Source organism: Anabrus simplex, chromosome 11 (genome assembly GCF_040414725.1).
Source record: "Anabrus simplex isolate iqAnaSimp1 chromosome 11, ASM4041472v1, whole genome shotgun sequence".
In the NCBI taxonomy this organism is placed as follows: domain Eukaryota; kingdom Metazoa; phylum Arthropoda; class Insecta; order Orthoptera; family Tettigoniidae; genus Anabrus; species Anabrus simplex.
The window spans coordinates 34,285,674-34,312,654 of NC_090275.1; the positions used below are offsets into that span (position 1 = coordinate 34,285,674).

Here is a 26,981-nt window from a genome sequence, read left to right on the forward strand (position 1 = left end):
TGGTGAGGAGGTTGAGGGGTCAGCGGCGTGCAGATATCCATGGCATTTACTCAAATCAAGCCACAGTGTGTATTGAAGCAGGAGACGGGAGCGTGGTAATGGCCGAGGCAAGGACAGAATGGCAGTTTAACGGATCGGGGAAGGTTTTACAAGAGGCTTACATATAAGACAAAATATTATAGAAGGGGCAAGAAGCCTTAAAAGTTGAACTCAAAAAAAAAAATATAACCTTCATATTCCTTTCAAATTATATGAAGCAAGTTGACACAAAATTTACATTGGTTTCACCTGTGACAGGTGAACCCTAAATATCCTCTCGGTGGCTGGATTGCTTACTAACAACGTAACTGGCGTAAGAAAATCGAGAATGATGCATGGCCCATGAAATCTGGGGGCAAGCTTGCCCGCGGGAACAAAATTCTTGACCATTACCTGGTCACCTACCTTCAAAGCGGTGGGTCTCCGTCCACGATCATACCTTTCCCTAACCTTTTCATGAGACACTTTAAGATTGGCTTTAGCCTTCTTCCAAAGATCTTTAATATTGTCCGGATCTATTGTCTCGGGTAGAATGTCACTCAGAGACCAGAGGTTAAAGAGCGGCGAGTTGGGAACAAACTTAAGCATCAAAGAAGCTGGAGTAAACTTGTGAGATTCATGAACCGCCGAATTCAAAGCAAAAGCTATCCAATGCAGGGACGTGTCCCACCTGGAAGGATCTTCATGATGATAGGCAATAAGTGCGGACCTGAGATTCCGGTTAACCCGTTCAGCCAGAGATGGTTGAGGGTAATACGCAGAAGTAGTTACATGAGAGATGGATAAGTCAAAACAGAATTTACGAAATAAATTAGATGTAAAAGCCTTAGCATTATCAGATACAATATATTGGCACGGACCAAAAGAAGCAAAAATAGAATTTAGGCAAGTAATGGTAGACTGAGCGGTAGCCAGCTTAGTCGGAAATAACCAAGAAAATCTGGTAAAACCATCTACACATACAAAGATGAATTTGTTGGCATTTCCCTTCGACTGGGGGAAGTGTCCTACATAATCAATATACAGGCGTTCCATGGGGCGCGATGCTTGATGCGAAGACAAGAGACCTACCTTGGTGGACATGGTTGGTTTACTAATCAAACAGGATTTACAAGCCTTTACTAGTTCACGGATTTCACCGTCCATACCTTTCCAGATGAACATTTCACGAATCTTTTCACGAGTTTTAAAGATACCCAGATGCCCTCCTAATGGGGTTTCATGATAATACTTGAAGATCATAGGCACAAGAACAGCTGGAACGACAACTTTCATCATCTTATCATGCCTCGAAGGGCAACATAAAACACCATTCCTCAGAACATAAGGGACAACATGTTCCCCAGAAGAAAGGGTTTCCATTATCGGAGCCAGCGTCGGATCTTCATGTTGGTATTTCTCGATATCCCTAAAGAGCATGGGGGCATCAGTTAAGATGGCATTAACATCAAATAGTGTGGACTTGGGAGGTGATGAACGGTCGACCGGTTCATGGTTCTCAACGTCGTTTGAAAACATACGGCTGAGTCCATCAGCAACAACATTTTCAGTACCTCTGATATGCCTGACATCGAATTGGAAGGCAGAAATACGGATGGCCCAACGGGCTATACGACCAGTACGACGCGGCCTACCTAAGACCCAGCTTAAGGCTTGATTATCTGTCTCCAGGTCGAATTTAACATGTTCCAGATAGAGACGGAACTTCTCTAAGGCGAATAAGACTGCCAAACCTTCGAGCTCATAGATGGAATACTTGGCTTCTTGAGCCGACAAAGTCCTAGATGCATAGGCGATGGGTCGCCTCCCTAGTTCAGTCTCTTGAAGAAGGACTGCCGCTACTGCTGACGACGACGCGTCGGTTTGGACAATGAATTTCTTCGAGAAATCAGGCATAGCAAGTACAGGGGCATTACAAAGAGCTAATTTAAGGTCTTCAAAAGCGGCTTGTTGAGAAGGTCCCCACTCAAATTTGATGCCTTTTCTACGAAGAAGATTTAAGGGTGCCGCTCTATTAGCGAAGTTAGGAATAAACTTCCTGAAGAAATTCACCATACCAATGAACCTGGCGATACCTTTAATGTCCTTGGGAGGTTTAAAATCACGGATGGCCTGTGTTCTAGAATGATCGACAGCTACACCATCAGGTGACACAATATGCCGTAGGAAAGACATAGAGGGCTTAGCGAAGGCAACCTTGGACAACTTAACCGTTAACCCAGCCTTACGAAGGCGATCGAGAACTTCTCGCAAATGATCTAGATGTTCTTCAAAAGTCTCTGAAAATACGACGACATCATCCAAGTAGTGATATAAGTACTCAAATTTGATGTCGGAGAAGACCCTATCTAGTAGCCTAGTGAGTACAGCTGCTCCGGTGGGGAGCCCGAAAGGCACGCGGTTGTATTCGTATAAATTCCAGTCCGTGGCAAACGCTGTAAGGTGTTTAGACTCTTCGGCAAGGGGGATTTGATTATAGGCCTGATTCAAGTCCAAGATGGTGAAGAACTTGGCCTTACGAAACCATGAAAAACAAGAATGAAGGTCAGGAAGGGGCACAGATTGCAACACCACCTTCCGATTGAGAGCCCTGTAATCAATGACAGGCCTGAAGCCTCCTTGGGGCTTCGGAACTAGAAAAATAGGCGAAGAATACGCCGATTTAGAGGGCCTAATAATACCGTCCTTCAACATCTGATCGATGATTTCTTTTAGAGCCTTCATTTTAGGTGGAGTTAGCCTATAAGGTGGAAAACGGACAGGAATCGAATCCGTGACCTCAATTTTGTATTCAATAAGGTCAGTAACACCAAGAGTATCAGAGAACACCTCGGGAAACGACTGACACAATTTGCGAATACTATCAGCCTGCTCTTCAGGTAGATGTCTAAGGTCTAACAACATCTCATCCTGGGTAGGCGAAATAGAAGAACATGACACAGAATTACACTTTAATAGAGGGATATTACAATTAGAGGCAAATTTGAAAGAGCAAGACCTACTCTGAAGATCGAGCACAAGACCAGTGTGAGAAATAAAGTCCGCTCCCAATATAATGGGGCAAGACAAATGCTTGGCCACAAACAATTTAACTTTCCATGTGAATTGAAAAATACGAATTTTGACATATAAGGAACCTAAAATTTCCAATGGAGAAGAATTAGCCGAAACATATTGAACAGGAGATGAGACATAGTCAGGTAGTTTACAAACAGATTTCAATTTAGAATACCATTCAGCCGAAATAATAGAACAAACACTACCTGAATCTAAGAGAGCTGTTATAGGTTCGTTATTTAACTCAATCTTAAGAAAAGGAATAGGTGCGGGGGAATCTGCCGCAATCCTAAGACACTCTTTGGGACATTCAAAAGATGCATTTGAAAATTGCTCGTTCCCTGAATGGACAACCTGTTTACCCGGGGCTGAGTCTCGAGAAGGTGGATTATACGACTCAGCCGAAGGCCCTAGTCACTTTTTATTATTGGCATAGGTGGAATTTGCACCAGAAGTTGAGCAGGAGGGGGTGCTATTTGAGTTTGGGCAATTCTTGGCGATATGTGAGAAGGCCCCACACTTAAAACAGCCTTGCGCTGAACCAGCTCCAGTATTTGCCCTACTAGTTTTGACCAATGGACATTTATTGCGAAGATGGTCAGGCGACCCGCAAGCATAACATTTACGGGGTGTGACTGGTCGGCGAGGTGGAGGCCGAGTGTTACTAAAGGAAGGAGGGGGTTCTTTTGCCACACGCAAGGAACCGGCGTACCTAACTCCTTCCGCTGAGACGGCCAATGCTTCAAGTTCAGAGAAACTTTGCGGGCACGCCGCGAAACACAAATATGACCTATAGGGAGGTGAAATTCCCTCTACAATAGCCTGTACAATCTGATCTTCCGGAAAATGAAGGGCAAACACCCTAGTATAAAACTTAATGTCCTGTATGAAATCAGCCAAGTTTTCATCCAAGCGCTGTACACGATAATAGTACTTCTGAATAAGGGAGGACCTGGCCCTAGCTGGGATGAAATTAGCTAGCAAATGGGCATGGAAATCCTCTATAGATGATTGCTCGGCAATGGCTCTTACGATTTTATCTGAGAGAATACCAATAGCATACGGATAGATAATTTGCAAAATTTGACATGGAGAAAGAGAAAACACAAGGGCATGATCCTGAAATTCAACTAGAAATCTTAAAAATGCAATTACATCACTGGTGGTATTAACAGAAAATTTAGAAATACCTCTGAGCAACATTGCCAAAGGATGAGGCAAGCTGCTAAACCCGGGTGACATAGTAGGTAAAGGTTTCAATGGCAAGGAAGTTAATTCAGAACGGATGTTACTCAATGATGCACGACGTTCAGATTCGTTGTCCAATGGGGCAGGGATAGTTTGAGCAGCAACAGTTATCCTATTAACTTCTCCCTTGGGAGGCGCTTCCTCACTACCTGCATTCACTATGGTGGGTTGATCAGATTTGGGAGGAACTTCCCCAGTTAACAATAGAGTGACCTTACTAGATAATTCGGAAATATTTTCCAGGAGCGTACTAGCTTCCTTCCTCTGAACGTCATTCAGTTTTAGAGACAACAGATCGTTAACCCTATTCGAAAAATGATATAGCCTGCCTTGCACACGCTTAATTTGATTAGGAGACGGATCATTTTCATCAAAAAAACTAACTACAGAAGCTAGCCCAGTAATATTCTCGACGATCGTGGAAAGAGAGTCATCAATTTCTTTCTCTCCCAAATTGGGGATGGAAATGGGCAAATCTAGGGACTCTCTAAGCTTGTTAGTGTCTACTGCAACCGTGCCTCCAGATTGCACATTTCTGATAGTTATTTCATAGATCAACTCCTCTTTGCGCAAATAATTAAGATGGAGAACATCGCGAGGGCCTGGCATGATGACAGAACAATTTTGAAAAAGTCAAAAAATTCCAGCAACTGAGAAAATGGTTAGAGTTCGGATCAAAACAATGTGTAGCCGTCAAAAGGGGCTAAATTGAGACCCATTCAACCACGCTCTGCTACCACTTGTTACCGTGTTTTTGTGGTAGTTATGCATGAAAGAAGGTGCTGGGTGGTGAATAGGTCTCAAGCTACTAAAGTGAAATTAATTTTAAAATTTAACGAGGTTATATTTTCTTTTCAAAATTAGGTAACAACAAATAGAACAGGTACTTAGTAGCCGAAACACGATTGAAAAAAATACATTTACATAGGTACCCCATTTGGGGCTTCAAAAGTCAGAAACATAATTCTTGAGCAATGAGCCCAACCTTACAATGAACACCATACAACAAAGGGGCCGAAAACCCCCAAACATGCCAGAAACATTTGCTTCCAATTACACCCAAAAGCCTCCTTGAGGCAGAAACACAATTTTCAAGAAAGGGCAACTTCCCCCTAAAATACAAGCCTATCATAGGCCACTCCGAACTCCACCTTTAAGCTGTCCTCAAAGGACATATACACAGGGGTAAAATACCCAACCTACTGAGGTCTACTAAATGACAAGAAGGTTAATGCATGACCTCTAAAATACAATTTAAGAGGAGGCGAACTTGCACTCCTAATACACTTTGCTTAAGACCTACTTGGCACTAGGCCGTTAATACAAGGGCTAATCCCATACTACAGAGGTGACTTAATAGCAATTTACATTACATTACGGAAGAATTGGTTGAGAAAAATAAGTTCACCTCAAGACGATGTGAGTGGGAGCTCGAGAGGGTTAAGCACTCTCTATCCCGATATGTCGTTTGAAAATAGAATAGATACCAGTTGTTTTTACATTTTAGGAAAAGGTTACATGGTTGAAGGCCTAGAACCCGCCCCGAAAGTTAAACTGCTGAGCTAGCAAAGAAAGAAGTTATTAATCGGCCATTACCTTGTGTTGAACGGCTGGAGAAGAAAGAGGCGCTTCCCGCCCCCTGCTATGTACTTAACACACTGAAAGATGGAACAAAAGTGGCGCAGAGACCCAAAAATCAGCAGTTTATATCCTCTCGCGGAAGGTTCTAGGTGTTAGGGGAAAGAAAACACCCTCCCACAAACTCTTTATTGGGTAGGAACCCGCAACCGATACAAGTTGGGGGAAGATACACCAGATTGGTCAGAAATTAATAGAAGAATTTCGGGATTGGATACATTCATAACAAGGGGAAGAAAGGGGTAAATATTGCCAACTTAAACAATGACAGAAAGAAAGTTAACAAAGAACAAACTCTTGAAATTAAATTTTCTCCAACAAAATAGTTCTTTGACTCCGCACTAGGGTGCACTATTGTTGATCTTCAGTAGTGTCCTCTAGGAGAGAAAGTTCACACTTCTTACTTCAGGCGAAACAAAAACACATCAAAAATGACACAGTTCAAAAACTCAAAATTTTCCACGTGGTGACATCTTCTGAGAAGGTAGCGAATTAATAGCGTATATAAGGTTCAGACTTCCTCCAGCAGAGGAGTTTCACCTGGCGCAATTTTTAAATTAGCGGCGTGGAGGTGTACCGCCCGGTACAATAATAATAATAATAATAATAATAATAATAATAATAATAATAATAATAATTTCGTGTGGCTATTTCTAGTCGGGTGCAGCCCTTGTAATGCAGACCCTCCGATGAGAGTGGGAGGCATCTGCCACGTGTAGGAAACTGCGTGTTATTGTGGTGGAGGATAGTGTTTATGTGTGGTGTGAGAGTTGCAGGGATGTTTGGGACAGCACAAACGCCCAGCCCCTGAGCCAATGGAATTAACCAATGAAGATTGAAAACCCCGATCCGGTCATGAATCGAACCCGAGACCCTCTGAACCGAAGGCTATCACGCTGACCAATCGGCCAACGAGTCGGGCATAAGAAGAAGAAGAAGAAGAAGAAGAAGAAGAAGAAGAAGAAGAAAAGTTCGCTTCTATGGTCATATACGATTGATGATCGACTCTCGATGGACGAAACGTATCTTCAGTATATTTGACTCAAAACCAAAAACGGCTATGACATGGTATATTAATGTCAAGAAAGATCTTAAAGAACTGGCCATACAAGCAGGATATGCAGAAGACCGAAATCTTTTCAGAGCAGCCATCAAGACTTTTGGGACTTTCCGGGACGTAAAACGGGCAACTGGTGTGATATGGACAGAAGAACGTCTTGCTAAACACAGTGAGCTAATGAAGACGATGTGGATCAATCGCAAAATGAACAAATGCCAGAACGTAAAGTGAGGCTTATCGCGGTCCCTAGTTGGCCGATTAGCGAAGTTGAATGATGAATGAATGAATAATATGAGTGTGGATGAAAGGGATAGTGGATAGTGTTGTGTGTGGTGTGTGAGTTGCAGGGATGTTGGGGATAGCACAAACACCCAGCCCCCGGGCCAGTGGAATTAACCAATGAAGGTTAAAATCCCCGATCCGGCCAGGAATCGAGCCCGAGACCCTCTGAACCGAAGGCCAGCACGCTGACCGTTCACCCAATGAGTCGGGCATACCATAATAATAATAATAATAATAATAATAATAATAATAATAATAATAATAATAGGAAGGAGAAGATGATGAAGAAAACAAGAAGAAGAAGAAGAATTAGTTTCTACTGTGAATTAACAACAATAGGAATGTGGATGAAAAGGTGGTCTGCTCAATTATACCAGAGTTCTAAGAAAATATCAGATACTATTAGAAAAGACTGAAATTTTATGGCCATATTCAAAGAACGGACAATGAAAGACACTCGGAAGATCTTAGCGTAGTCCAGGAACAGGTACAGCAAAGGAAGTTGTAAAGACGCGCTTAGTGTTTGGGTGGAACGGATATATCGCTGAGAATATTTAACTTAAAATTATGTTCAATGTCTCAGCTGACAGAAAAAGGGAAGGCTACCTGCTGCAAAACAAAATTTGAAAATCTGAAACATTTTTTCATAAAATAGCGCTATGTGGCGTCATACGCATACTCTGTTTAAAGATGGCGCTGTGTTGACTCGCGCGCTCAGCTGGAGGTTGGCTGTAGTTGTGAATACATCGTGGTCAATTGTATAGAGTAACAAATTCAATAATGGAAAGGAATGATTTGATTAGTATTCGGCAGAAACGAGCAAAAGGAAGAGTTGAAACTAGAAAAATGAATGATGGATTTCCCTTGTGGGTGGGGGCGGTAAAATAACACCCACGGTATCCCCTGCCTGTCGTAAGAGGCGACTAACAGTGGCCCGAGGGGCTCTGAACTTTGGAGCGTGGGTTGGCAACTACGGGGCCCTTAGTTGAGTCTTGGCATTGCTTCCACTTTTGTGCCAGGCTCCTCACTTTTATCTATCTTATCCGACCTCCCTTGGTCAACTCTTGTTCTTTTCCGACCCCGACGCTATTAGGTTTCCGAGGGCTAGGGAGTCCTTCATTTTCACGCCCTTAGCTTTCTTTGGCCAATACCTTCCTTTTTCGAAGTGTCGGATCCCTTCCATATTTTCTTTCTGATTAGTCTTAATAGAGGATGGTTGCCTAGTCGTACTTCCTCTTAAAACAATAATCACCACCTCTACCACCACCTGAATGGAGGATAATAAGTCCACGAACCCTGCCGCCATTTTTAAATTATGCCTCCTCACTAAAAGTCAAAAATAAGTGGATAATAAAAGTAAAAGTAGCTCTTTTCAGGCACACCCGCAATGGAGGTGAGCTGCATGCACCATTTTAACCACACACCAGCCCTCCTACCATTCTCAAATGTCTGGCAGCACCGGGAATCGAACGCGGACCCCCGAGGACGGCACCTAATAACACTAACAGTTACGCTACGGAGGCAGAGAATTGAATATTCGAAATTGCAAAAGACCTTCAAGAAATCAGCGTAACACGTGAAATTATATGTGACAGATCTAACTTTAGGACGCTGGTGAACAAATATAATTTGAGATGAGAACCACATCTGCATGGACGGAAGAACGGAAGAAAAAATACAGCGAGAGGATGAAGGGATTGTGGGAAGAGAAGGAAGCAAATTCATCTGCTAAATAAGTTCAACCGCGCTAATTAGTTGGGCACAACGTTGTGCAAAAATAATAATAATAATAATAATAATAATAATAATAATAATAATAATAGAAAAAGTATATGGCAGGTACAAAATCCGGATTTAACAACCCTCCTCTAATCACTAGATATGGGAAACATTTCCCAAGGAGATAAATTCAAATACCTAGCTGAAATTATACAACCAAACGGGATAAATCAGCAAGCAAACAAAGAAAGAATTACAAAATTACAAAAAGAATACAAAATTGTCTGGAGCAGATACAACAACAAAATCTACATCCCAAAACACAAAATTATGACACTACAACACAGTTGTCAAACTAGAAGCCCTTTATGCATCAGGAACTCTGATTAATTGGTGGCAGATTACAAACAAAAAACTTCGAAAAACAGGAGAGCAAATTTTCTCAGGAAAACTGTACGACCTAAATGCGAAAATGTTATTTGTATGAAAAGAAAAGCATGGGAAATCTATCAAGTAACAGAAAAACCACAGACGCCATTAGAAAAAGAAGATTTAAAATTTTGAGCACCTGATCAGGATGGATAACAATAGGCTAACAAAGAAAATACTAAACCTCGCAGTGTCTCTAAGAAATCACAACTGGCTTACATAAATAAATAAAGATCTTCAGGAAATTGGTATAAATGAAGAAATTTTGCAAGACATAAAAAAATCAGAAATCTCATAAACAAACACAAATTTGCTGATGAACCTAAAAGACAGGTTACAGGGTGGACGGGAGAACGCAAAAAGCACAGCGAACGGATGAAGTGATTTTGGAAAGACAAGAAGAAATGTTGTGCTAAGTAAGTTCGCACGCGCCCCTTAGTTGGGCATAACGAATCAATAATAATAATAATAATAATAATAATAATAATAATAATAATAATAATAATAATAATAATAATAATAATAATAATCTTCCACCGCTTTTTCCGAATTCTGGTGAAGTCACCGGTGCACACTGCATCGAACGTACGGGTGTGATCCTGTTTAACTGTCGGATGTTGTTCCTGACACGAACTGTGTGTGGAGGGATGTATTGACTATTAGCGTGTTTCTGTGGTGGTTGGCAGTGTGATTTGTTGCATACAGAGTGTAAGCAGAGTTATACTGAAATCGTGAAGGGTATAAAGGAAGTCCATTTGCTACAAAATATGCACAGAGGAATATTATAATTATGTTACCGATTTTTGCGTCTCATTCACTACTTTTTACGGTTTTAGGAGACGCCAAGGTGCCGGAATTTCGACCCATAGGAGTTATTTTATGTTCCAGTAAATCTACCGACACGAGGCTGACATATATGACCACCTTCAAATACCACCGGACTGAGTTAGAATCGAATCTGCCTCATCTATATATATAAAATAACACGTCCTTACTGACTGACTCGTCATCGCCGAGCCAAAACTACTGTCCATAAAGAAATACAATTTTGGGGATACATTTATATTGGAGTGTAGGGGCTCACTACGGGAGGATTTTTTTATATTCCACCGCTCAGGAAGTAAAAAGAGGGGTGAATTGTTTAAATAAGTATATCTCAGAAACTTAAAAGTTTACAGACGTAAAAATTGTTATATGGAATCTCCTTTGAAAGCAAAGAAACACGTATGTTTTGTTTTCGGAAAATGCCATTAAGGAGGGGTGAAAAAAGGTGAAAAAGGTGTTGAATACTTTTTATGAGGATGTTTTAATCTCAAAAACTTCTGATATTACAGACACAAAAATTGGTATTAAAAATAAAGAAACACGTATATTTTGGGGGGAAAATCCAATTAATTGGGGGGTGAACAGGAGCGGCAAGGGGAGAGAATTTTTAATCCCTTTGAAAAATAAAGAAACGTGTATTTTTGTTTGTATTTTCGACTTGAGTGAACACTGTTTCTCACATGTACAATTCTATACCGCATGGTCATCTTAGCCCCAAAAGGCAAAACCACAAACGTGGTTTACAAAGAGTTTATAGGGTAAATGAAGCTCAATTCTTCTCTGAGCTTTTATACTTTAGGGATTTTCAGATAATATCTTAGTACAGTACCGAGGAACTGCTAGCCTCTAATAAATGTGATTACTGCTGTTCCGATTAAAACAGCGTGCCTGAATATTGGCCGAAAGTAGCTGGGGAGTTAGATAACTTTGCACATGCACATGCTCGTCAACGAGCGGTCCTACAACTAGTCCTAATATAAATCTGTTCTAAATAAAATGTTACATTAATTTAGTATCATATTCTTAGATCTGTATCTTAATTTATCTACACGTTACATAAAAAGGCACTTGACCCTTACTAGCATGTAAATTATCCATAAATTCGACTGCATTCAGTTCAATCCAATTCAAATCTGTATACAGAGTGACCCAAAAGTCCGTTAACATTTGACGAGGCAATACTTCATGGAATATTCGAGGTACAGAGGTAATAATTGTCACACATGATTGGCTTGACATGGGGTTTTATTGGCATCAAAATAACGTGCACAAAATGAGCAACAGATGGCGCTGAGCAGCAACACGTCAGGTAAAAATGGCCACCCATGATTGACATGGCATGGGGTTCAGTTGCAAAAGCAGGCCAACAGATGGCGCTGGACAGCAACACTTCAGTGATGCTGCATGAGACCCGTGTACGGTATAAAAGAAACTGCCGTGAGAGAGGGCATCATCATATGCGCCTGCAATCGCGGCATGTTGACGTTACCAGAAAAGGCACTGTCATTCAAGCTTTATTTTGGTGTCAATGAAACCCCATATCATGCCAATCATGTATGTCAATTATTACCTCTCTATCTCCAATATTCCGTAGAGTATTGCCTCTTCAAATGTTAATGGACTTCTGAGTCTCTCTGTATATAAAATACGTATTTCTATGCCCTGGCAGGTTTCTGTGAGATCGTTCAAGAACATAACGATCCAACTGAAATTTTAAAACATGTTCCCATCTATTGACAATATTATTCAACTTGACGATCGTAAGGGTAATGAGGGTTGTCTATGTTACAGGTGTTTATCAAGTCTGAGCTGAAGGTTGGAGTAATCTACGTGAAGGAGGGCCAGTACACTGAGGAAGAGATCCTCGACAATAATGATAACAGTCCGCTATTTGACGAGTTCCTGCAAATCCTTGGAGATAAAGTACGACTCAAAGGTAACACAAACAATAACTAGCTGCTATACACGTCGTTGATCGGTTAGTGCTTGGATCATTTCAGCACTAACGCCATCTAGCGGAAATGTGTAGCAGCAGAAGGCACAGAGTAGTCTATATTAAAAAGTCAATCAGTTTAATGTAATCGTTGATTAGTTTTAGGGGCTCGGGACTCAGCAGTCATTACCCCTCTGTATTTAAGAGAATTCTTAACGTGTGCAATTGCTGGAGTTATTGTGGTGGCTGAAATATTCTGTGTATTTAACTGTAATTTTGGGACTATAAGTGCGCAGGAATTTGAAATGAGATATTGTCCCACAATTTCGAAAAATCATACCCGGTATAATATTGGTAAAATATATTATTATTTTACTATTTAATCGAATAGCACATCTAGAAAGTACGTTCCTTCTTCCTCCCCGCCAACATCTGTTTCATCCGGAGTTGTTTTATGTTGAGTGGCTACTTTCTTTTTATTCCTTGTTCACCCCTGAAGAACACTTTTTGAATTTTGTACCTAAACAACTTCCTGTTACGTTAATGTCAATGTTCGCTTCTTTAAGGTCATTTAATATCTGTGTGAACCATGCTGGTTGTACTTTAAGCTTTATGGTTTTACCAAAAACTAGCTACTGTACCCGTGCTTCGCAACGGGATTCTCAGAAAGACTGTCTTTGTGGTTTTCCTAACTACAGTGAACTTAGGCCATTACAAAAACGTCAGTATGAATGTAGGGATTAAAAGCGACAACACCGGGCGAGTTGGCCGTGCGCGTAGAGGCGCGCGGCTGTGAGCTTGCATCCGGGAGATAGTAGGTTCGAATCCCACTATCGGCAACCCTGAAGATGGATTTCCGTGGTTTCCCATTTTCACACCAGGAAAATGCTGGGGCTGTACCTTAATTAAGGCCACGGCTGCTTTCTTCCAGCTCCTAGGCCTTTCCTATTCCATCGTCGCCATAAGACCTATCTGTGTCGGTGCGACGTAAAGCCACTAGCAAAAAAAAACGACAACAAACAATGGTCAATGTTCTTGTTGTTCAATGTTATGAGCTTTCTGTATTGTAGGCCTTCACATTTAGTTTCCTTTCGACGCTGTAATATTAGCGCGTCTTACGAAATTATTTATAGCGTAGACTGTAGTTCCTAATTCTCCGACTTTACATAACGATTTTCATTAAATTCCGTTTACCCATATTCTCGTGACAAAAATCCAAATTCATGAACATTTCTGTTATCATAACCGGTACGGTAAAAATGTATAAGACATAAATGATCGGAAATTTAATAATAATTTAATATTAATTTAATATGGTGTCGATAGGACCACTCATAACACAAATATGTGAGAATTAAATTTTAGGCCTTCCCGTAAACTACTTTCCTACTTTTTATACCGATTTTCATTAAGATAGGACCACTAATAACATAAAAATTTGAGAATTTATATTTAAGCCTTCCCTTAAAATACCATTACTTTCTGCGTGGATAGGATTATTTATAGCCTATATTGTAGCTACTTCTTTACCGACTTTGCATACTGATTTTCATTAAGATAGGACCACTAATCACATAAATTTTGAGAATGAAATTTTAGGCCTTCCTTTAACTACCATTTATCGCAGCGTGAATAAGATTATTTATGGCCTAGATTGTAGCTACTTATCCCCGGACACTACACAACGATTTTCATTTAATTCTCTTCAGCCGTTTTCTCGTGATGCGTGTACATACAGACAGACAGACAGAAATTACGGAAAATTAAAAAGTGCATTTCCTTGCTACTATGGACACGACCGATACAGAAATACCATCCTTTTTAAATTCTGAACAATGTACAGACAAAACTCTTATTTTATATATATATATTTGTTTCACCGAGCTCGATAGCTGCAGTCGCTTAAGTGCGGCCAGTATCCAGTATTCGGGAGATAGTAGGTTCGAACCTCACTGTCGACAGCCCTGAAGATGATTTTCCGTGGTTTCCCATTTTCACACCAGGCAAATGCTGGGGCTGTACCTTAATTAAGGCCACGGCCGCTTCCTTCCCAGTCCTAGCCCTTTCCTGCCCCATCGTCGTCATAAGACATATCTGTGTCGGTGCGACGTAAAGCCAATAGCAAAAAAAAATTGTTTCGTCTGTCTATCAGTTTCTCTTCAAATGTCCAAAAAACGACAATCTTCTTTTACGCATGGTGTGTACTAGATTCTCCGCATGCACATAGATTTCTTTAGTATTTTATTAACATTATTATTATTATTATTATTATTATTATTATTATTATTATTATTATTATTATTATTATTATTATTCTTTCGAATGGGCCACCAGAGGACCACGTGCCAATTTCAATTCCTTCTTCTTTGTTCTTTCCTTTTCTTCCAGTACGCTTTCATCTGTTCACTATGTTTCTTCTTTCTGTCTTCAGACCACTTTGAACCAGTCTTTTTTACTTTCCTACCTTGGAATCCTTCTATTTTCAATACTTTTTCCCGAAAGCCTTCTCTATTATTTATTTCTTCTGTTGTTATATTGTTTTTTTCTAAATCCTTTCTTACTTCATTGACCCAGCTTGTCGTTGATTTCATACCCCACAAATATCTGAAAATCTTACTGGTTAATCGACTATCTTGCATTCGATATAAATGTCCAAAAAACATAAGTCTCCTTTTCCTCATTACATCTGATATATTTTATTATTATTATTATTATTATTATTATTATTATTATTATTATTATTATTTTCACGTCCTTCGTGGCCTTCTCTTTCTTTGGCCGATACCACCATTTTTTCAGTGTGATTATAACGTTTTCCTTTTTTTACAATTAGCTTTACATCGCACCGACACATATAGGTCTTATGGCGACTATGCGATAGGAAAGGCCTAGGGGTGGGAAGAAAGTGGCCATGGCCTTAATTATGGTACAGCCCCAGCATTTGCCTGCTGTGGAAATGGGAAACCACGGTAAACCATTTTCAGGCCTACCTACAGTGGGGCTCGAACCCACTATCTCACGGATGCAAGCTCACAGCTGCGCGACTCTAACCGCACGGCCAACTCGCCCGGTTTTTTTTTCTAACACCAATACGTGTTTGCGAAAGGACTCAGAATAGCTCGCAAGTTCTTTGAAAAAATAACTGTACTGTTGGTTTCGTAAAAGAAATGTCAATGTACTCAAGGATATGAACATTTTTTTACACTGTCGGGAGGAAATTAAAATACTATGTTTTCCATACAAATGGCTCCGCATTATTGCCACTGAGAATGTTATAATCGTGGTAACAATTTTGTCTTGAATATTTCTGTCCTGTCTGTACAAATGCCGCCATTCGAAAAAATGTCTTAATAATAATAATAATAATAATAATAATAATAATAATAATAATAATAATAATAATATGCCTTTGCTGGCAGGACCTAGTGTTTACAGTGCACTATGTACGTATTCTGGTATAGGCTAGAGAAATTTTGTTACTTTCATTGATCTGTCTCTGTCTTATCCTTGGCTTTGACAATGTGAAAGTGACTGAGGTATGAGCGATGCTAGTAATGCCATTCCTTATGCAGCCAGTCCCTGCTATGAATGGTGTGAAAATGTTGCTCATAGGGTCGGTTGGTGCATGCATTTCAGTGGGCATGGCAGACTGATATGTAATAGCAACTCTGGCTCGGTGAGGAAAGCAACGGGAAACTACCTCACTCCTCAGTTCCCTAGTACGCCTCTTCAGTGATGCCTAGGCCATCTATGACAGCTGATGGCAGAGCTGTTGAGGATCCCACCAGCGGCATCGCTGACGGACTGAACATACATACATACATACATACATACATACATACATACATACATACATAATTGTCATTTGCTTTAAGTCCCACTAACTTCTTTTACTGCTTCTGGAGACGTCGATGTACCGGAAATTAGTCCCGCAGGAGTTCTTTTACGTGCCAGTAAATCTACCGACACGATGCTGACATATTTTAGGTCCTTTAAATAACACTGGACTGAGCCAGGATCGAACTTGCTAAGTAGGGGTCAGAAGGCCAGCGCCTCAACTGTCTGAGCCACTCAGAGCCCGGCGACAAAATGTGTGGGAATGGTCCCTCCAGCACCCAGAAGCAGTTCTCTTACTCGTATGTTCCTGACGCTGTAGGCTCTCTGGAAGTAGGGTATTGTTGGCCCATATATATCCTGTTTTTCTTTATTTACCTCATCTGGCTGAGAAAGGGAGTCTTCAAACCTTATCGTAGTGTCAGTGATTTCTGCTTTGTTTTGTCTCCGATAGATGGCAATTATATCAATACGAGGTGGCGATTATTTACACCTTCCGCTACACAGCCTCAAGTTTTGTTATACAATCACATAATCCATTCGCTTACTTGTAGACAACTGAAAATGTCGGCGAATTGTTATTCTGATATATTGAGACTTGTTTCGTTTTTTATTTCTACACATCTTCTTCTTTTTAATCTGTTTACCCTCCAGGGTCGGTTTTTCCCTACGACTCAGCGCGGGATCCCACCTCTACCGCCTCAAGGCCAGTGTCCTGGAGTTTCAGACTTTGGGTCGAGGGATGAAACTGGGGAGGATGACCAATACCTCACCCAGGCGGCCTCACCTGCTATGCTGAACAGGGGCCTTGTGGGGGGGGCCGGGAAGATTGGATGGGACAGGCAAGGAGGAGGGAAGGAAGCGGCCGTGGCCTTAAGTTAGGTACCATCCCGGCATTTGCCTGGAGGAGAAGTGGGAAACCACGGGAAACCACTTCCAGGTTGGCTGAAGCGGTAATCGAACCCACCTCTACTCAGTTGACCTCCCGAGGCTGAGTGGACCCCGTTCCAGCCCTCGTACCACTTTTCAAATTTCGTGGCTGAGCCGGGAATCGAAGCCGGACCTCCGCGAGTGGCAGCTAATCACGCTAACCACTACACCACGAAGGCGGACTATTTCTACACATTCTTAGTAATATCATATTTTAAGTCAAGAACGTAACATTTTTTTACATATCTAGCTTGTTTAATTTTCAATAATTGGCGAATTTCAACTCATATCGAATATATTTAAATTGTTAATATCGGCTTTAAAATGCCTTTAAATTTGGATTTCGTACCCCTTTTTATGTGAAATACAGTATGTCCGGGTGCGTCAGCTGCATACAACACCTCTAATCCTTTCTCAGAATCTGGAAAGGCTAGGTGCCTTTCATTTAGATTTCATCTACAGTAAGTCCAAAACCATATCCATGGGTACGTGGAGGAATCGTATCCGTGAAATGTGATTCTAATTTTTGTCATAAATGGAAGATAACAATTACTTTTATGCACATTAAGATTAAAATTAGCGGTAAATTAATAAATACCAAGATTACTAGAGAAATATATATATGTCTATCTTGGCCAGCTTGTAAACCTGAAAGGGGACTTAAGACCGGAAATCTTCAGACGTATCAAACTAGGATGGCAACCCTACGGAAGAAATTCTTCAATCTTCAAATACAACATGCCAACCCACTTATAGAAGGTAGTTTATGACCATCGTGTTCTTCCTGTACTGACTTACGGTTGTGAAACCTGGACAATGAGCGAGTTTATTAATCAAAAACTCACGACAGCCCAAAGAGCTATGGAACGGTTTATGCTAGGCTTCGCGAAGAAAGACAAGAAGAGATCAGATTACATCAGGTCAATCGCAAAGGTCAGTGACATTTTAGAAAGTGTGGCTACCCAAAAATGCCAGTGGACAGGCCATGTTGCTCGGAGAACTGATGGTAGGTGGACAAAGCTTGTGTTTGAGTGGAGTCCCAAAGATCATCTGAGACCAAAGAGAAGACCACCGGACAGATGGAATAAAGACATCCGGAAGATTACTGGGATTAATTTGCAGAACACCGCCCGAGATCATCCCAGATGGAGAGACCTCATGAAAACCTGCCTTGCTTCGGACTTAAAGGGGCCACATCACAAAAACGATTGAATATGGCTGATAGTGATAGTGATATATATGTACAGAGTGAAGCGAAATTCGCGCACTCGGGCGTCGCAGCGTGTCCCCTCACATGCCAGCAATAAAAAATGTCTGTCACAAAAATTCGTCCTGCAAATATATCCGGGAGGAAAAGGTCGTTGAAAAGTGGCAATCTGGCAACACTGTAACCACATGTAGGGTAACTACCTCTGTCAGCACATATTAGTCGTGCTGTACAGTTGGAGCAGTGGATAGAGTTTTGGGTTAACATGCAGGAGGTCGAGGGGTCGATCCTGAATTGAGGCTTACGGTTTTTTTCGTAAATGTAGTCCAGGTCCACCTCTGTGGTGTAGTGGTTAGCGTGATTAGCTGCCACCCCCGGAGGTCCGGGTTCGATTCCCGGCTCTTCCACGAAATTTGAAAAGTGGTACGAGGGCCGGAACGGGGTCCACTCAGCCTCGGGAGGTCAACTGAGTAGAAGTGGGTTCGATCAGCTCAGCCATCCTCGAAGTGGTTTTCCGTGGTTTCCCACTTCATCTCCAGGCGAATGCCGGGATGGTACCTAACTTAAGGCCACGGCCGCTTCCTTCCCTCATCCTTGCCTATCCCTTCCAATCTTCCCATCCCCCTACAAGGCCCCTGTTCAGCATAGCAGGTGAGGCCGCCTGGGCGAGGTACTGGTCATACTCCCCAGTTGTATCCCCGACCACGAGTCTGAAGCTCCAGGACACTGCCCTTGAGGCGGTAGAGGTGGGATCCCTCGCTGAGTCCGAGGGAAAAGCCTAACCTGGAGGGTAAACAGATGATGATGATGATGATGATGAAATGTAGTCCAGATGGTATAGTATCTGACATCTTAATCGTCAACAGCGATTGCAGCGGGTTCTCTAGAAACAATTTGCACTTACATATTACGATCCTAGAAATGGACGAACATTCGTTTTCATTGGTCAGCTTTGAAAGACGCCCATCCTACGTCGTGGGCGTGAATTTCTTCGCACCACTTCATCTACTAGATGCGTTACAACGTGTTCAGCGTTACTAAATTTTGTAAATGTAGGATACATGTAACCTAAGAAACGGTATCTTACTATGTTACAGTATGTAATGTCCGATGGATATTAGCAAATAAAAAACGTGCCTCAACCCAGGATCGAACCCCCGACCACCTGCATGCTAACCCAAAACTCTATCCACTGCAGCCACTGTACTGCACGGTTAATACGTGCTGACAGAGGTAGTTACCCTAAATGTGGTTACAGTGTTGCCAGATTGTCATTCTTCAACGACCTTTTTCTCCCGGATATACTCGCAGGACGAACTTTTGTGAGAGATATTTTTTTATTGCTGGCATGTGAGGAGTCGCGCTGCGACGCCCGAGTGCGCGAATTTCGCTTCACCCTGTATATACTTTGCTACATTACGACTATGAATTCTACAACAACACTGCGCTTCATTATGTCTTTTGTTCATTTAACACTTTTGTGTGTTCAGTTTTGCTCACTTAAGTACTTTGAACTCCTTTCCTTTGCTTCATGTTACTTTGTGGGGCGACTTGCTGACTTGTGTCCATAACTCATTAATTAATATAATTAATATAATTATTGGTCCAGTAACTTTCTTGTGTTTTTTTTTTTTTTTTTGTTCGCGGCGTGGCCCTTGTGGATATTTTGCCCCTAAAAACCAAAACCAAACCGCACGGCACTTAACGCCCTTGAAAGGGCTCTGGCCTGCCCAGGGACTCCTGCTCAGCCCGACGGCGTGCAGATTACGAGGGGCCGTGTGGTCAGCACGACGCATCCTCTCGGCCGTTATTCTGGGATTTCGAGACCAAGGCCGCCATCTCACCGTCAGATAGCTCCTCAATTCTAATCACGTAGGCTGAGTATCTCGAACCAGCCCTCAGGTCGAGAGAAAAATCCCTGACCTGGTCGGGAATCGAACCCGGGGCCTCCGGGCGAGAGGATCTTTTGCCCCTACTGGCACCATATTGTATAAACCTGCGTGTAATTGGAATGGCGGTAGTGTGGAATGTTGTGTGTGAGGAAAGGAAGATTAAGGACGTCACAAACACCCAGTCCCCAGGCCAGGGATATTAATCATTACAATTAAAAAACCCTGACCCGGCCGAGAATCGAACCCGGGGCCGCCGGGTGACAGGCGGACGCGATGCCCCCTACACCGCGGGTCAGGACGCTTTTTTGTGTTACTTACCTCGATTTTTCCGTTTGAACTGCACGCGTTAGTCATGATGGACAAAGATATTGAGAATTCACAGACATAGCACTTCCATTCGTCAGTGCTAGCCCTGGACCTCGAGAAAAAAATAAAAGACGGCACGCTGAAGCGGAATGCCACAGAAGAGAGTCGTGGCTACAGCGAAATAGTCGCCGTAATTACGTATCTGTACTTCTCTAGTAATCATGGTATTTATTAATTTACCGCAAAGTTTACTGTTGATTTGTGTGAAAGCTATTATTATCCTCTATTTAAGACCAAAATGGCAGTGAAATTTCCTGCATACCATTCGTTCACGTAAACCATATCCATAATTTGATGTTTCTCTGTGTAGCTGAGAAAAGTGTACACTGTACACTTTTTCTTTCAAAATCCTCTTATTCGTATCACTGCGATTCTTATACAAATTTTAGGTAACAAACATGCAGTATTATTATTGGTCTGCTTACCACTTCAACACCAAACACAAGAAATAAAGTTTAGAACTGTTCAGTATTGGTATGCGCTATTTTCCATATTCTGCAATATATTACCTGCCTGTCGACTAGGGAGGCATACCAGGTTAACCACGGGGAGTTCGAACAAGTTGTGAGGTTGAAAACATTCACCGTACTGTATATTTCCACTCGAAGTTTCATCAGATTCTGTTTCCTTCAAGCACTCTTGGAGCGTGGTAAATTGACAGCTGTTGAGAAGCAAGAGAGTGAGTTAGTTACTTGTCTGAAGGTATATAGCAGCATAACGTTTCACAAAGAGCGCCTCGAGAGTTCAAACGTATTCCTTTCATTGTATCAGAAGCATTTATAGTAGGTTATATCGGGCAAATAATCATGATATCCCGAGTTATTTTATATATTATTAATTTATTGTTATTATTATTATTTATTTATTTATTTATTTATTTATTTATTTATTTATTTATTTATTTATTTATTTATTTATTTATTTATTTATTTATTTATTTATTTATTTATTTATTTATTTATTTATTTATTTATTTATTTTATCAATAGGCCTAATAATAATTGTATCTATTCATGCAAGGCCCCAACGACCAAAGCTCACTTTAAGGGGCTGTATATAAAGGACATATGCATTACATTCAAAATGTTATAATGGAATTTATTTTTTATTTTTTTGTTAGTGGCTTTACGTCGCACCTACATAGATAGGTCCAGACGTTAAACATGAAAAGGGGGTCGTGCTTGCAAAAGGTCGGGTCGTTCTGAATTTTGTATATGTTGTTATGACCTAAACCAATATTAAAAAACTAGATTTGCAATTTCCGAAGTGCTGTGCGAGCAGCGGTGTACCAAAAGAAACATGACATTTTCGAACTTTTTTCGGGTTTTGCTCAATATCTAAGTGAAGGAAGGGTCCGACCGGTATAGTTACTCTACACACTTTTAAAGTAGACTAAATTTGCTACAATTTGAGACCAGGGCAAGCTCTATATAGCCATTGGTTCCCAAGATACAGTTCTTCCAAAAAGTGTACGTCCTTAGACGAACAACTGATGTCAAACTGAAAACCCCTAAAGTGATGGTTTCGAAGGTAGAACAATGATCATGGATAAAGATCGACGTAACACGAGGAAGGTTTATGGAACATCATCTTTATCCTATATTGTGCAGAAAATGGTCCAAACGCATCTGCCACTGACCTGTACTTTCCGTTCTTCAAAAATCCGACGACCTCTGCTGGGTTTGAACCCACAATTCCGAATCCGACACTGTACCACTGACCAACAGAGGGACCTCGTACGGTGAAGAGAAGAATGAAACAAAACATTAGAAATTATACTTTGCGCAACTTCGGTACAAGTAATATTAAAGGAAAAATCTGACATTTACTACTTAGCTACGCTACTGTACGTTATTCAATAATAACCTAGTTTGTCCAGGCAATTTAGGATTTTACCAAGAAAAATCCATGGTAGTTCCCTTCAACCCCCCTCCCGAAATTTTGAAAAATCCTCGAAAAAATTTTAAAATATTTTCTTTGTGTGTGCGGTTTTGGGAAATAATACTTAGAAATATAAAAATACAAATACAAAATACCACTCACGACATTTACGTTTGTTCTCCCATATCCACATCTCTCTCTCTCTCTCTCTCTCTCTCAAAATGCTGAAGTCCCCGAACCCGTAGCTCTTCCTAAAAAAAAACTAAGAATGTGAAGAGAGGAAGAACTTTCCAGTTTTTACCCTTAGAAAGAGGACTTTTCTTCAATTAAATTTAATGGTTAAAATTTGGAAATTTGCGATAAAAACCAGGAAGGTAAGTAAGTGCAGTAATGGTACAGAGCCCAGTCTTTTGCTCAAGTCCAACCGAAACGGAGAAAAAAGAACAGAGATGCATTTGTTGTTCGTATTATTTGTTTCATTTCTACAAGTCAGGACCCCTAGTGTCGGGGAAAATGAAAACTTTTCTCTTAAAATTAGGAACATCCGACAAACACGGAGCTGAATTTGTGATTGTTATGTGATAGATCGAAAAAGTAAACTCTCTACTAATGAAAAGTTTTTGAAAATCTAACAAATCTGAGTCTCTTTTTCGGGGTAAGTTTAAAATCTACTCCTGATTGCAGCCTAGCGCCCAGGTTCATCTATGTCAATTTTATCACTATGATAATTCGACGATACCTGAACTTAATTAAAAAACCGATTTTGGAGAAATTCTGTTTAACGGTTTTCCCGTTGCGTCGTCACAAACGGAAAGACACACAATATATTGAACTGAACCCACTTTCTACTTTCCTATACCTAATCCTACAAAGAACGAAGTGAAAATCCACAGCTTGTTTCCATTTTCAACCGGGTCTGAAATGAATGAAGCCCCCATCTGGCGACGAGGATACGAATTGTGCCGGCTGCCGGAGCCTGTCTCACTCGTCTGAGGCAATGATTAATGACTGACAGATGAAATGATATAGAAGAGACAGTGTTGCTGGAATGAAAGATGACAGAGAAAACCGGAGTACCCGGAGAAAAATCTGTCCCGCCTCCACTTGGTCCGGCACAAATCTCACATGGAACGACCGGGATTTGAACCACGGAACGCAGTAGTGAAAGGCTGGCGCGCTGTCACCTGAGCCAGGGAGTCACACGAAGAGCTAAGTATGAGGGGAAAATTAGAAACATACAGCTAAAGTAAGCATTAATGATCTATACGAGCCGAGTGCTGTAAAATGTTGGTCGCGCCGTGACGTACTCTGTGTAGGCAACCAGTGATACAGATTACTTCGGCAAGTTGTCTATCCTCCTTAAACATTCCTGTTCCCTGAAACAAGTTGGTTTTTATTATTATTATTATTATTATTATTATTATTATTATTATTATTATTATTATTATTATTATTATTATTATTATTATTATTATTATTATTATTATTATTATTATTATTATTATTATTATTATTATTATTATTATTATTATTATTATTATTATTATTATTATTATTATTATTATTATTATTATTATTATTATTATTATTATTATTATTATTATTATTATTATTATTATTATTATTATTATTATTATTATTATTATTATTATTATTATTATTATTATTATTATTATTATTATTATTATTATTATTATTATTATTATTATTATTATTATTATTATTATTATTATTATTATTATTATTATTATTATTTGTTGTTGTTGTTATTGTTGTTTCAGGGTTCGACAAGTACAAGGGAGGTCTGGACACAGTTCATGATCTCACAGGACTCTACTCAGTGTACACCAACTGGCGCAGTATAGAGATTATGTTCCACGTGTCAACTCTTCTGCCTTACGAGAAGCACGACTCACAGAAGGTAAACAGTCATTTTCATCCTCATCAGCCTAGAGTCCGGATTTTTAGGCAGTAATAGGTTATAAATGAAGAATACACCCACGGTATTCCCCGCCTGGCGTAAGAGGCGACTGAAGGGATGACTGAAGTAGAGCCATGAATTTACTTGTGATTAGAACCATCACGTGGGGAAAGGCTGGCCCGCTGCCGCTGGCGCAGAACAAAGTACAGAACAAAAATGGCCTAGGCCACCATAGCTCAATTGGTAGAGCAACCGACGCGAAATCGGGAGATTGTGGGTTCGAATTCCACTGGTGCCCGGTTGGCCACTTTTGTTGTGTACCTAACATCTCTTCAACACATACTAAATGTACGTAACACGACCTAATATGTTGAAAGTCGGTTTCGAGATTTTAATTTATCTGTACTAGGCAAAAAAAAATTCAGAATTTAGAAGAGAATAGAACACGGAAGAAAGATAATATCGATGATAGAGAAGTAAAGTGGTGGTGGTTGTGATTTTTAACAAAAGAAAATGGAGATTCTCTTGGTCTCCCATACTGGATGCCGAGCCTTCTAATGCAGTGACTTCACAGTTGCAATCAACAGTATTATATAAGAAGGAAGTCAGCTCTCGGACGAAACTATCTTTCTTTACATCGGTCTGTTTTCAGACCAACTTTGCTTTACGGTAGTGAAATCTGGGTGGACTCAGGATATTTTATTCATAAGTTAGAAGTAACAGACATGAAAGTAGTGAGAATGATTGCTGGTACAAACAGATGGGAACAATTTCAGGAGGGTACTCGGAATGAGGTGATAAAGGCTAAGTTAGGAATGAACTCGATGGATGAAGCTGTATTCATTAACCGCCTGCGGTGGTGGGGTCATGTGAGGCGAATGGAGGAGGACAAGTTACCTAGGAGAATAATCGACTCTGTTACGGAGGGTAAGAGAAATTTCAGTTAAATTACATTTCACGTTAACTTAAAATTAAAAATAGGTTTAACATAATTTAAAGTCATTATAATGCTCAACATATTATGTTTATGCAAGTGCATAATTGTATGGTTTGGCATAATAGCAGGCTTCATATCCTGAGCCCCACCATGTACAGAAATAAATAAATAAATAAATAAATAAATATAAATAATGCTAAACATAAAAAAACTTCAAAAATCAGATTTATAAACCAATGTGAAACAGAAATTCGCAAATTGGCATTGCAAAATCAATATTATTAACTTTCAAGGCTATTTCATTAAACCTATCACGTATTCTAACCAGTGGTGAATTTCTTTGACTGACTTACATGGAACGTCAGCAATATAATGGTTGCCGTGTCCTCAAATTAGTTAACGTCACACTGAAGTTCACCCTAGCAAGTAAATCGTTATCATCTATTGTACCATTTATTATGTTATACAGAAATACTTGCTTATTAACTTCTCTTCGGTTAATAAGAGTGGAGAATTTAAATTCCTGGAGTAAGTCTTTGCAAGAGATTCTTCCTATTAGAGCCGAACTTTTATAGAAGAGATTTTTTATTTATTTTTTATTTGCTAGGGGCTTTACGTCGCACCGACACAGATAGGTCTTATGGCGACGATGGGGTAGGAAAGGCCTAGGAGTTGGGAGGAATCGGCCGTGGCCTTAATTAAGGTACATCCCCAGTATTTGCCTGGTGTGAAAATGGGAAACCACTGAAAACCATCTTCAGTGCTGCCGATAGTGGGATTCGAACCTACTATCTCCCGGATGCAAGCTCACAGCCGCACGCCTCTACGCGCACGGCCAACTCGCCCGGTGAAGAGATTTCTAAGACATTTCTTCTGACACTATTCAATTATTTTTGTGAGATTGGCAACACGAATTCCACACAACGCATCCATATTCAAGTTTGCCTCGAGCAAATTTATTACAGTATCAAATAACAAATAACAATCTAGTATCCACTGTAATTTCTCCACGCTTATGTTTCAGCTCCAAAGGAAAAGACACATTGGTAATGACATCGTATGTGTTGTGTTCCTGGAGGCCGACAACACCTCCTTCTCGCCTGCCTGCATCAAGAGCCACTTCCTGCACACCTTCATCCTAGTGAGGACTAGTCCACGCATCAAAAGGAAACCTACCAGATACGAGGTGAGATGACTAACATACATTGTAGGCGGCATCAGGTGAATTGCTGCGGGTCAGTTGTAGATACGCGATTTGCCACAAACAAATAATTCTCCGGTAAAATTTCCGCTCTCATTGCCTCGAAAAGAAAACATGTAACATAATTACAGTCGAAGCTCGATATATCTAACCTCCATTACTCGATTTTTCTATATCCCGAATTTATCGATTTCTCGAAGCAAACTTTTCCTCCCTTGAAGCAAAAAATACTCTAACTCGAATTTTGTGCAATATTAACTGTGAAATACGGCATTTGTGGTTTGTGAGGAAGAGTTAACCAGTAAAGAAAGGGTTACACTGATGCTGGGAGCTAATATGGCGGGAAGAGGAAAACTAAAACTTCTAGCGATCGGAAAATCGGCGAAGCCTCCTTGTCTCTCGGGTGTGAATTAATTGCCATACACGAACGAAAGCAACCCCCGAAGTCTCGGGTGATAAGCTCCATCTACGAATCTCGACCGCGTCGTATTGACGAGAAGTTTCAACGTGAAGGGAGGACAGTTTAACAGTTACAAACAGTACAGACTAACGGATTTTTTCCAAAGGTGTTAGCGGAGGTAT

The 26,981-nt window shown here is 40.6% G+C and overlaps 1 protein-coding gene across 1 annotated transcript in view; it reads left to right on the forward strand.

Annotated features, from left to right (window-relative positions):
• rsh (radish) overlaps positions 1 to 26,981 on the forward strand; it is a 951,216-nt gene that overhangs the window by 816,985 nt on the left and 107,250 nt on the right. The window contains exons 7-9 of the mRNA XM_067155296.2: positions 12,089 to 12,233; positions 24,122 to 24,261; positions 26,223 to 26,384. Of these exons, the coding sequence (XP_067011397.2) occupies positions 12,089 to 12,233; positions 24,122 to 24,261; positions 26,223 to 26,384 (447 nt within the window). The remainder of the gene's footprint in view (positions 1 to 12,088; positions 12,234 to 24,121; positions 24,262 to 26,222; positions 26,385 to 26,981) is intronic.